General features: G+C 42.8%; 1 protein-coding gene across 2 annotated transcripts in view; it reads left to right on the forward strand.

Annotated features, from left to right (window-relative positions):
* slit1a (slit homolog 1a (Drosophila)) overlaps positions 1-12,500 on the forward strand; it is a 77,599-nt gene that overhangs the window by 12,186 nt on the left and 52,913 nt on the right. For both annotated transcript variants that reach the window (XM_026355057.1, XM_026355058.1), the window contains exon 4: positions 1,478-1,549. In XM_026355057.1, coding sequence (XP_026210842.1) covers positions 1,478-1,549 — 72 coding nt within the window. The remainder of the gene's footprint in view (positions 1-1,477; positions 1,550-12,500) is intronic.

Here is a 12,500-nt window from a genome sequence, read left to right on the forward strand (position 1 = left end):
TGAGTACCACCCAGAGTTGTGTGTAGACTAACCAGAAATAACAAATTCGTATTTTCATTTCACTTAACTTCGAATTAAAACAAAAATCCCACCCTTCTACCAGTCTGTATTCTCATCTTGTGCTAGTTGAGTGTAATGATCCTACAGGAGGAACCAATTGTAAAGGATGTGTGTATTGTATAATATAATATATGTATAAGTGTGAGCTACTTCACTGTCATTCCATTGTGGTCAGATGGTGCTGAGAGGGTATAGCATGGATTGGGAGTATTTTTTATTAGCTTTGCCCAACAGGAATGCCCTCAGTGGGACATGTGGGCTTAAGAGGGCTCCCCCACCGCAGACCCTGGCTCATCTGGACAGCAACAGGACTCTTTGACATTCAACCACAGTCAGCCACACCTCAACCAGCTCATTAGCAAATCAATAGTGCTCTTTACACAGAGACTTTATGGACACATGCCATCATGCACACATAGTGGTTAACTTATAAAAGACATTCCCCTGACCCGAAACCCACATTAACAATTTGCATTACCAAACGTGAGGCCATGCACCACTCGCCTATATTTGAATGATCCCAAACATTGGGTAGACACATCCATGTTCCAGACCAATGTGGAAATTAAGCGGCTCGTTTCTCTAATGTTTAAAAGCCACTAACCCACCAGCAGGTACAGTTCAGTGTGAACAGCGCAGCAGCACACCATTAATGCCCATTACGTACTAAATCTCCACCTCAACTGGCCAAGTACTCACTCAGTGTTTGCAGTGAGTGGCTCAGGTCCCAACATCTGTCTGAATGTGTGTGAAGGCATAGCAGCAGCCCGCCTTCCAGATTTGCAGTCTGTCCGGGCCACAGTCGCTGTATTCACTCCCATGTGCCTCCAATGGGCCATTCAGAGGAAAGAGAGTTGTGGTTTCCAACAGATTAGCAACAGTCTGTTCCTCATTGACTTAATTGTTGTATTTGCATAAAGCCTGCCAGTCTTGGATGTTAGTTGTTTGACATGGAATCTATTGCCAACCACCATTCCTGTCAGTACTTCCTCGGACTTGAATAGGCACATCCATTTCTCTTAATTTATTGAGAAACATCTTGTATTGATAGTTCACCCCAGATAAAATCTGTTCATGTTCAGATAATTGTTGGATGTAATTCACTTGTTTAAATGGGAATGTTGCTTTTCTGTGACTCTGGGAAAGTCAGCAGAGCACTGAGACCTACTAGGTGCTGCATTGTAATTTAACTGTGCAGAGATAATTTACGGCGCTGTCTCTGACTAGCAGTTTAATTCCCCTGAACTTTCAGTGGATATTTATGTGACATTCAGAGCACACTGAAACACAATAGCCTGTGGCTAAGCCAGTTCTATGGCAGCCAGCAGAAATTATTCACAGCCTACACACTGAAGGGCACACATGCATAGACACACATATAAACCCAATGGTTGATCATATGTTTTCTCTGCTGTAGGCGGCTGAACCGTAATCAACTGCAGCAGCTTCCTGAGTTACTGTTTCAGAAGAACCCTGCCCTGTCTCGATTGTAAGTACATTCATTTTTTTATTTCAGTTGATTGTACTTTTTCTTTTCTACGTCCGATGCAACCAGGTCTACGTTGGTTTGGTTTAAACACAAATCAAAGAGCAGTTAAGCTGGTCTTTACTTGCTTGGATGTCACTAACATTTTGACAGATTAGGTGAAAACCTGCAGTATCATGTGATGTGTGTACTGTATTGACTGTCTGTGAGACAAAATGAATTGTGTCAAAGGAAATTATTGTGCCTTCAGGCCAATTCATCTGCACTTTCTCTGTGGTAGTCTGTCTGTGACAGCTGGTGACAGGGTGTTGGTGTTACACAGAAACGAAGGGACACATTAGACTTTGAATTCTGTTCCAGATGAAATGATGTCTGTGTTACCTAATGAGGTCTTTTTATTGTCACTTGAGAAGTCCCTAAAGTCCACCCTGCCAAAAGACTGTAATACCTAAGTTTTATGAAACGAATTTCACCAACAAATGTTGTCACAATCTTTATTTGGTTTCCAATTGTTAAGCACTATCCCTACACCCACAATTCTCTACAGTTATACACCCAGTACAGTAGAGTCCCACAGTAAAGCTACATTTTTATCCCCTTCGTGTGTTTTTTTTTTTTCTTTTGGATAATCAGTATCCCCGCTGCTAGCTGATATTTCCAACTCCTATTATTCCAGTTCAGATTGACTGGAGCATCTGGGAATAATGAAACAGTGGGACATGGAAAAATCATTTCCCTCCCTTCTATCCACATAGTGGTACAAGTAACCCATGATCCCTGCCTCAGCCCTCCATCTGTTTATCTTGCGTTTGATGTTTAACACCATCTTGAATCTATCTGTCACTTCCTCTCAACTATCTCCCCATGTCACCTATCATTACGCCAGAACCAACCTGTGGGGCTTTAGGGCAAAGCATCATCCTTTGGGACAGGGGCTGGGCTTCTTGTGGCTTGCTAACGCTGAGCAGCACTGAGTTGTCTGTCTAGCTAGAACAGACGCAGTGCAGACCAAGACCTTCCAGACCAGCGGATGGCCTTGAACAAGCATGATTAATCCATCTGGAGGATTGGGCTCTGCCAACAGCCAGAGAATTGTGCAAACGCAGCTCCCCTGTTTTGTCCAATCTAACTTCATGCTCATTATTCTAAACCTAGAGCTGGATTTTCTGCCACGTTTGGGCGAATGAGACTTTGTTTAACATTGCTTAATCGATTCGCTATGTGTCTGTGTATATACTCATTTGCTCTTTATCCTTGGATGGACAAAGGGGATCAGTAATGGACCTTAAACCATTTCAGGTGTGGAAGTGCCATGAATTCTTTAAAGTTAAGACATATCCAGGGCCATGGAATTGAAAATAATGCAATCTTCATGGCACCTGTGTTTGATTGACAGCTATTACTTTATGAAAGACTTCTAGTGCTTGTTAAAAAAATTGGGTCTAGTAGCGTGGGATCAGGAACAGCAGTGGAAGACAAAGGGTTTTTCCTAATGTGTTTCTTAACTCCTGAGCGGTGTGTCTGGGCCACACTGTGGGTTCTGGTTCCAGTCTGATGCGGTTAGGTTACAGCCCTGTCTCGCTCCCACCAGCAGCTTTTAATGGACTTAAAAGGTTCTCAGCTCCCAGAGGAAGACTTTCACTGCTTTTTCTTGTGTGTGTGTGTGTGTGTGTGTGTGAATGACAGCATGAGAGAGAGACAGAGAGAGATAGAGAGATGGCAAGAGACTCTATGGTTGCATATGTATTTGTGTGTGTGTCCTTGCACTTGCTCAAAGTGCTCACCGGGGCTTGTTAGGGTCTGCCTTTATGATCCTAACAAGAGAGGTTAATGTGAAAGCCCGCTGCCCTCAGGTGGAGTTCTAAGCCAGATGGTTTCTCTTCTCTTGGACGCAGGATTAATTGCCCCCTTCCCGTTGCTGTACTTTTTTTTTTTTTTTTTTACATTCTTCTGCTTTGTTTTGTTTTCTTCCTTTTTGCTCGTTCTGGTGTGACGGTTTTAGGAAGATGCCTAACAAGGTGGCTGTCTCCCTCCAGCTAAGAGAACAGCTGAAAATAAAGGACATAGAGGCTAAAGGGAGGAAGGGATAGCGGATGAGACTGTTGCTCTCGTTAAACTTTAGAAGAAAAACCAGTTGGGTTAATAAAAGCCTGTCTGTTAAATGAACAGTAGACTGTTGTTTGTGGGAGTTTTTAAATACTTGCCTCCCATGCAGTCATTAAGCTAACAGGGTAATAAGTTTCCACTACAAAGGAAAGATGGAGAACTAATGCTTGTTCTTGCAAGAACACAAGTGATGAATAATAGCACGGTTTTCTCCGAGCGCTATTAAAACCTGCTAACAGATGAACAAGAAATTCATTGTTATGAATAATTACTTTTTATCTTTTATGATAATTATTCTAATGCTCAAATTGTCTTGTTTCATGTACAAAACAGCGAGTTGAGGTAGTACAAGAACATTTTTCAAAGCCACAGAGTTTTCTGTTTTGAAAGCCTCTTTATCTACACCCCCTCTCCGCTGCCTGCTCCCATGCCTGAGAGATACCAGAGACACTAATGCATCAGGGGCAGAGTTGAGATAATTGGAATTGATTAGAGATGATTAGAGATAGTTAGAGTTAGTTAAAGCTGCCTATGATAGATGGTACTGACTAAAATGCATGGGAATTACGGCGCAGAGGTGAGAGGCGCGGAGCAGAACATCAGTGAACAATAACAGTGAAAATAGAGTTGCATTCATCACTGTTAACGACCTGTTGCCCCCAGCCCACCACCCTTGACTTCTTCTCATCCCACTTCCACTGCATTTCAGATCTGTAATCTACTCACCATCATGTCTGTAATTAGTGTATTTTCGCAGTGGGAGAGCAGGAGGGAAGAAGGATTGCGGGATGGAAGAAAAAACAGGGATAGGTGAGCAGAGTTGGAGGAGTGCAGAGTAGTTAGCCTGATAACCTGCCCTAGGGAATAGCATCTGGTTTGGGATCAGGATGAGAGCTTAGAGACGAAGGAGGAAAAGGGATATTTTGCAGTTTTTGATTACTGTGTTGCCTGTTGCTGCCACAAACACCGCACCAACACCACAAGTTTGTTTGAAAGGGTGGTTATTTCCGTTAATGGGCAACATGCGGTATTACGCGGTGGGGTGAGGGAATGGTTAGAAGAGGTTTTCCCCCTTGAGGCATGAAGAAAAAGGAGGGAGGAGGGAAGGGTGTGGTAGTACCTGCACTACAGGGGATCCCAGAAGACTTTGGCAAAGGTTTGGAGAGAGGCTGTGCCTTATCCTTCTTTAGGATCCTTCTTTCCATCTTTTATATTCATGTTAATGCTTGACGACAGCTATCCTGATTTACACAAACGTCTGTGACGTTTCCCAAAAGATTGCTGCTCAGGATCAACCGGACTTGAACTAAACTCACATGCTGAAATATTGGGTGGATGCGAGAGCAAACTGTAAAACTGAAATAATACTAATTAGACAGAAACACACAGGATAACATTATAATTACATCTCTGGGTGTTAATGTGTGGATGGCAGGCACACACATGGGATTACATTCTTTATATGTTTTTGACAAGAGATAAAAGAGCCGCGTCAGCTATGTGTCGATGCAGAACTGTCTCTGTTCTGTGTTTATGTTGGAGGGATGCTGTGTTTTCTGTTTGTTGATTGCTTGATGCTTAGGGAACGGTAGCTCACTGCGAGAAGACAGAATTGTTTGAGGGAAGGAGATCTAGAATAAATAATGTGCACCATCATTAAACCTATAAATCTTCTCTCTGCCTCAGTATTCTCACTTGTTTTTGACTTTGTTACCATTCAGTACACAGCACCCCCCCCCCCCCCCCCCCCCCCCTTTCATTTGCTGCAGATTGATTGGCTTGTAAACTTGCTCTGGCTCCAAGACGTTTTGTGCCACAGAGCAAGCAAATTAACTCTTTAACTTTTGACTTTCTGTATATGACTGCATGAAAGACTGATGTGAACGTTTTTTCTTTCTTCTTGTGACTGTTTTGAAATGCTGGCCTGTGTGTGCATGCATGTGTGTCTGGCAGGCTGTTAATGGTCCAAGCTGGTCTTGTCGTTTCCTTCTCTTTGTCTCTGCTGATGAATGACCTGCCTCGACGTGCTGGGTCTCTCCTTCTCTCTTGGTGGACTGTTTGGACCTCCAGCGGTCCCCATGGAAACCCGTCTTCATCAGGAGGCTGCTGTGCCGTCAATGTCAGACATCCTGATTTCTTGACTGCAGTTTGTCTGACGATAAGTAAACACTGACAGCAAAGACTTCCGTGAGCTGAAGCCAAGCTAACTGTAGACACAGTAAAATCATCAAACCTTTATAGATAATTTTAATTTAAGTCATCCAGATTTTGAGATATCAGTTGAGATTTGCGGATCACACTGTCTGTCACATCTCTTTCATATGAACACATCTGTACAACTGTTTTAAAGGGACTATTTTCTTTGGTAGCACTGAAAACAGTTCCCAGTGCCAGCTGTATTTGGGACACACTGTCTGGAAACAGATTCAGCTGCTGAATTTCTAAAACTGTATTTGTTAATGTTGCGAGCTCCACAAACAAATTCTCGTCCATCGTATTTGGGCGGAGGCATAAATCTTAGAAAACCAAAATAAATAAAACCAAAAATATTTGTATGACTCTACTGTTTTATTCATAGTCTGGGTAAAATCAGTCCTAACTTTATGGATACAGTGCTAGAGGTTAGGTTTTTGCAGGGCTATGAGTTCCTCACCTGGTGGAGAATACCTGGCAGACTTGAGCTCCATTCCTCTGCCCCTCTTCCTGCCCCTGTCCTTGTCAGCTGGTAAAAGTGGCTTTTATGGCTTGTCACTGTTTTCTTTACGAGTCGGACCGTGTGTGAGAGAGAAATGCAGACCAAACCATGTGAGGAGAGCGGAAGCCAAAAGGGGGTAATTTAAAAACCACTCCGCCATCTGAAATATTCACAACCGCAGCACAAGGGGAGCGAGAGAGAAAGAAAGAAAGAGAAGACAAAAAAAAAAAAAAAGAATCAGACAGAAGAAGAAGTGAGAGTGAGACAGTCAGAGGTGCAACAGAGAGGAGCAAAGATGCAGCAAAAAGCAGGAGAGAAACACAGTGTTTATATTTACTAACGATTCCGTGTCCTTCTTTATGAATAATTGAAGAGATGGATTGCGGCTTGTTAAATATTCACACTAAAGCGCTGGGACATCAGTGATGTTTTGTGTTTGTGTGTGTGTGTGTGTGTGTGTGTGTGTGTGTGTGTGTGTGTGTGCATGTTTATGTCCAGCATCTGGTACACACTGCTCTACATACCCGCTCATACCAGTTTTGGTGCTCTAAATATTCGTACAAGCAAACATGCACACACACAATTTCTTCAGTGATGACCGTCCTAGTCATTCTTGTGTGTGTGTGTGTGTGTGTGTGTGTATGCGCACATCTTCACACTGGGGACTGGCCTGGTCATTATGAATTGATACAGCATGAATAAGACATCACAGTGTGGTCTAGATCCGTCATGAGTATACACACACAGGGATTTCACTCGTGGTGCTGCTGAAGGAGGCCTCCTCTGTGCCGCTGCCGACAGTTCGCCTCTGTGACGGCCTGCTTTGCCTGGCACAGATTGGAACTGACACATACGGGAGTAAAGGCTGCCCTCATGTCCTCACATACATGCATGTGCAAACACACACACCCACACTAACACGCATACATTTTCTCCTTGGAATTTTGAAGCAGAGACTTGTGGAATGCCGCAATCCCAGCCAGGAATAACAACCCGTATACTGCTGGTTGGACTGTCCTGCTTGTGTGAGTGTGAACACATTCTTACTGGACATGTGTATACATAATGACGCTGTACAGTTAAGCAGCATGAAGTATGAATGCAGCTATCAGAATGAGAGACACAGCTCATCAATCACAACCATAATAGAGTGCAGTCTCCCCGTGATAGGTGTTTCCCTCACTCAGTGCAGCTGTCCATCTCGTTACGGTTCAGTTCAAGACCTGGGTTTTCAATCAAGGTTATCGACTCTGGATCATCACGTGGAAGTGGCGTGTGTGAGGAGCTTAACAGGACGACTACGGTATCTGGGTGTGCTCTCTAGTTATTAGCTGTTAGGGTCTGGACTTGGAGCTCAGTGTTGGAAGTTGCCCAAGCGAACCCGAATATAGCCTCTCATCCCATAAGCATAGAGGAAAGAGGGAGAGGGCGACCAAAGCCCTTCCCAACATCCTCCAGAACAGGAAGAAGCAAGAAAGCTCCCCACACATGCGCATGTGTTTCTTAGTGCACATGGCCAGCAAACCCACATGCGTACAGTAAATGAATGTTCCAGCCCTATCCTGCGGCCTCGGGCTCTGTCTCAGACTCCGAGATTTAAAAAGAACAAACAAACAAACTGCAGGGCAAATTATGCCTTCATGCATACACACACACACACACACACACACACACACACAAACTCACACACAAATGCCACTGGACACATAATTTCCCCACCTCCTGCTAACTTGCTGCTGTATCAACGAATGCTCTTCGGGGCTCAGACTCAGGCTGTTTACCTTTCCTGAGTGAACAGAAGAAACACGTAGAAAGAAAGAGTTGGCCAGTGAAATGGATCTGAAATAGCCTCATCTTTTCTGAATGAGAGCTGATCCATTTGCTTGGGAAAAGTGCGGTGTAATGGATGGAAAGAGGTTCTTGGATTTTGAGTTGTGTATGTATGTAATTATAGGCTTTAGATGCATCCCGTTATCCTCTGAAAGGAGAGCCTTTGGTTGAACTTCTTCTTCTTCCCCGTGGCGATATGTCTGTGTTTGCATATGTGTGTGTGAACTCTGGGCTCTGTCTCGTATCTGTCTGGGGTGAGCAGGTCCATCTTTAGGGCTTTATGCTAATAACACCTCAGGGCCTTTTGTTTCCGAGAATCCACAGGCTGCTGAGCTGCTACCCAAACTCTGACTCTATAATGTCGACAACTTGTGTGCCTCGCCTGCCCACCTCTATTGGTTGTATATCAGCTAAGAAATCTCCTGAGACAAAACTAAGCAACTTTAGTCTTACTGCAGCTGCTGTTGAGGTGCCCTAAAGCATCCCGCCTTGTTCATACGTCTCCTACTGAGCTGCTAATTGGCAGTTGTGAACTGCAGTTGTTCTGAGAAACTTCCTGTACGTTATATGTGACTGAGTGTGTTTAGATGTTTTACAGTTATGATAAAATCAACATTAATTTTATATGGTCTTGTAATGGTCATATACAAAATGCATTGGAAGTGTTTGGTATTTTGCTTTTGAAGCGGTTCTTTTAAAACTGCATTTTTTTTGGTTAAATAGGTCTAATGATAAAACAAAAACATATTATTCTTATTCTATGTCATAAAACATGGGTAATGTCATACCCCTTCTGCCTCAAATAGCATTCATTAATGTTTCTTTTAGGGGTCAAATTGTCTTTATTTTCCCCTGATACCACTATGATGTATTATTCCCTTAAGTACTACTGCTAAAACAGACTTCTAAGCATTACCATCCAAATTCAATGTATCCAGATTTTCATTATTTAGTTTAAAGTGTTTTTTTTTTTTTTACCTTTTTTGCTTCTCTGTCTGAGCTCTGAACTTTTAGACCAACAGCTGTGACTCTGAGTCATGTAAACACTCGAATCGACCTGTATAGCCGCGTCTCGTTATTCACAGTAATGAGCGGTGTGAGCATGTAAACATATTCAGTGTGACTAGTGGAAAAAGTCAAACAAGCACATCACCTGGAAAATAAACTCAGCTGTTTCATATGTTTTATATGTTTAATGCAACCAGGATTCCTATGTTGTGTGCCTCTGTGCTTTATACTCTCTCTCCTCAGCCATCCTACTTTCACAGTAAACAAAAGACACTTCTGTGCTTAGGTAAGTGGACTGCCCACATTCCAGTAAAAAGACATATTGAGCCATGCAATGCTGGTGAGCACAGCAAAAAGGAAAAAACTGAATTCTCTTACAAATGCATATCTGTTTCCAATATTGACTCCCCGACACAATACTCTCCTGCTGGTATCACAGCATGAAGCACTGATCTTATTAGCCCCAGAGTGTATGTGTATGCCTGCTGTGGAGATATTTTTGGTGAGAAACAGTATGTTGTTCTGTGTAGGGGGTGTCTCTCCCTCGCTTTGTATACAGTATAACAAGAAATTGCTGGGGGAAGGAATCGATTCCCCTTCCCTGCTGTTTTTCTAGTATACACACAGATTCTCACACACGTACCCCACCCAAACAAAGCTTCTTGAAATGAGTGTTACATCTGAGATGCAGCCAGATCTAGAGTGTGTGTGTTATTACCTGTTGTGTCTTGTAAATGGAGAAGGGTCACACCTATCTGACACCTCAGAGGGAGCAAAGAGTCATAAATAGAAAGTATACATATATATATATATATATATATATATATGTATACACACAATACATATTACTTTTTGTAATCTTTTTTTCCTATAGATAAAACTTTTTTTATTTTTTTTATTTATTATTTAGCCAACGTCATAAGTGAATATTTCACCGCTGTGATTTTTTTTTTTCTGCAGCTGCAATTCAATCGAGTTAAGAAATATCAAATGAAAGTAGTGGAAAGATGGTAAAAGGAGGAAGAGAGCAACAGAAGGACATGAAAGTGCTTGAGAAGCAATATATAGTGTGGGCATAGAGTAAGTGGGGGTCGACAGATAGAGTGCACGAAAGAAAAAAGACAGAGAGAAGAAAGATTTACCTCATATGTAAACTTTGAAAAGATTCTCATCTCTCCTCATGTATGTGGCTTTACTGAGCGACAGACAGGAAGAGAGAGAAAGAGAGAGCAGGGTCACCTGCAGTGGAGCATTAGCCAAAAGCCCTATTATCACTTCAAAGCTGGACTCTGCTGGAGGAGGCCTAAGTGACACTGGGACCCTGTGGAGGATGAAACAGAGATAGGAGTAGAAAGCCTCCTTCCTCTGTCAGCTTTCCCCATTTTCTCTCTATGATCCCCTCTGCCCCTTTTACTGTCCTTCACTTCCTCTCTGTCATGTGCCTTCCTTATCTCTTCCCTTTCCTCCCACAGTATTACGTCCTCCCTGCACCTTATCTGTGTCTTTAACACCTGGGCACCTGGATGGCAGTCCTTCTATGAGCTCTCTTTCTTCTTTCCTCTTCCCTCCTTGGCAAATTTCTCCATCCTCCTTGGCTTATAACAGACCAGAGGACTGGAGGGCCTGATGAGCCCCAGGCTGTGGTAATGAGTTTGCAGGCCCTTTTATGTGGAGATCAAGCTGATGGCTGGAGGGCGTGTTGTTGGGGCTGGTGTTAGTGGAGTGGTTATTACCAGAGCTGGTTTGTAGCTTGTAGAATAGAAGAATAGTAGGTCAACCCCAGCCCAGGCCTTACTTAGACATGCAGACAGTTCTCATGAAGTCAAGAATGCTCTAGGCAGAGACAAACACATTTTTGTCAAAGAAATAATTATAGTCTCTAAGTTATAGCATTCCTCTGTCCAATAATTTATCTCAGAGACTGTTTGGGATCTTGACAGGCCATTGAGGGTCAGATACCTCCACCAGGACAATGGTAGAGGCAACAAATCAATGACAAACCTGCATGTTCATACAACGTTCTACATCTATTACTACTCTCAGTTTGTTCTCTGAGTGTGTCAACATGTTATACATTTACCATCTGAATAAATCCAGGGACAAAGAAAGAAGGGAGAATTTCAACAAATTCTGATACTCTTTCATTTAAATTCGCTCTGCAGCTGCATCACCAGTCTTCCTTGCCCACCCGTGTTAAATCCTCCTAAAGCAATATGCATGCATCTGTGCGTGTCTATTAATCCGTAACGCCTAGCCACACACCATTATTTTGCCCTCCCCCTGACACCTTTATTAGACCCACAGACAGGGATTGCTTACTCATTGTGCACCTCATTGTATGGCTGCTATTTTTTTGAGAATTGTTTATTCTGAAGAATATACGCATCACAGTTTCACATAGCCCCAGGTACAGTCTGTCTGTGTGTAGTATACACTAGAAGCAGAGGGGACAGGCCCAGGTTTCACTTCATAAAGCAGTTGTTAAAGAGAGGAGGCCATTCATGGCTAACAAAGAGTTTTCACATGAACAAGCTAACAAACGGGTGCCCAACAGCCCTCTACACTTCCTCAGCACTCATTTTACCCACTTGTACCCACTACTTTCTCTCCTCCCCCATTTGCTCAGTTCTTTCTCAAAAGTAAATGGTAAAACTGTGGTGATTTGGGATGGTGGTGTGTTGGAGTCAGTTTTAGAAACAGCAGAGATCTTTTTACGGGAGTCGTTTTTACTGTCAGAAACCTTTGGGGTTAATGTCAAAATCAAAATCTAATCAAAGATAGTCAGATAACTGGCTCATGCTCTAAATCATTACATCATGGGACAGTTATCTGGGTGGCTTTTTCTTTGTCTTTTTATAGTATCCTAATAGTTTCTATGGAGACTGAATTGGCACAGTGTTGTTATGCTGTGTTTGGCCTCTTGGCAATCTCACCCTCATTCACCTTCCTACCTGTGTTTCTAGATATAGAAAGTTGGAAGATGGTGATATATCTGTGTTGACACCCTCGCTCCTCCAAGGACAGAGAGATAGAGGACAGATAGAAGTTGATATTTTACAGCACAAGTAAAGTCAAAGCTTTGTTGCAGTGTCAACTGTCAATCAGTTAAAAGTTTCCTCAGATGACTGCGAGTAATGTGGAGGACCTCAGTTAGTCTGCATAGCATAACAAAGACATTTTTAATATTTATAGGCGTCTCTGCTGTAGAGAACACAACACCAAATTACATAACATTTTATTTTCTTCTGCTTTTGCATTTATTGCTTTCTTCTCGGTCTGCACGGTGGATGCAGGGAGGCGGGGGGAGTTGATAAA

The sequence above is a fragment of the Anabas testudineus genome, chromosome 15 (assembly GCF_900324465.2).
Source record: "Anabas testudineus chromosome 15, fAnaTes1.2, whole genome shotgun sequence".
NCBI lineage: Eukaryota > Metazoa > Chordata > Actinopteri > Anabantiformes > Anabantidae > Anabas > Anabas testudineus.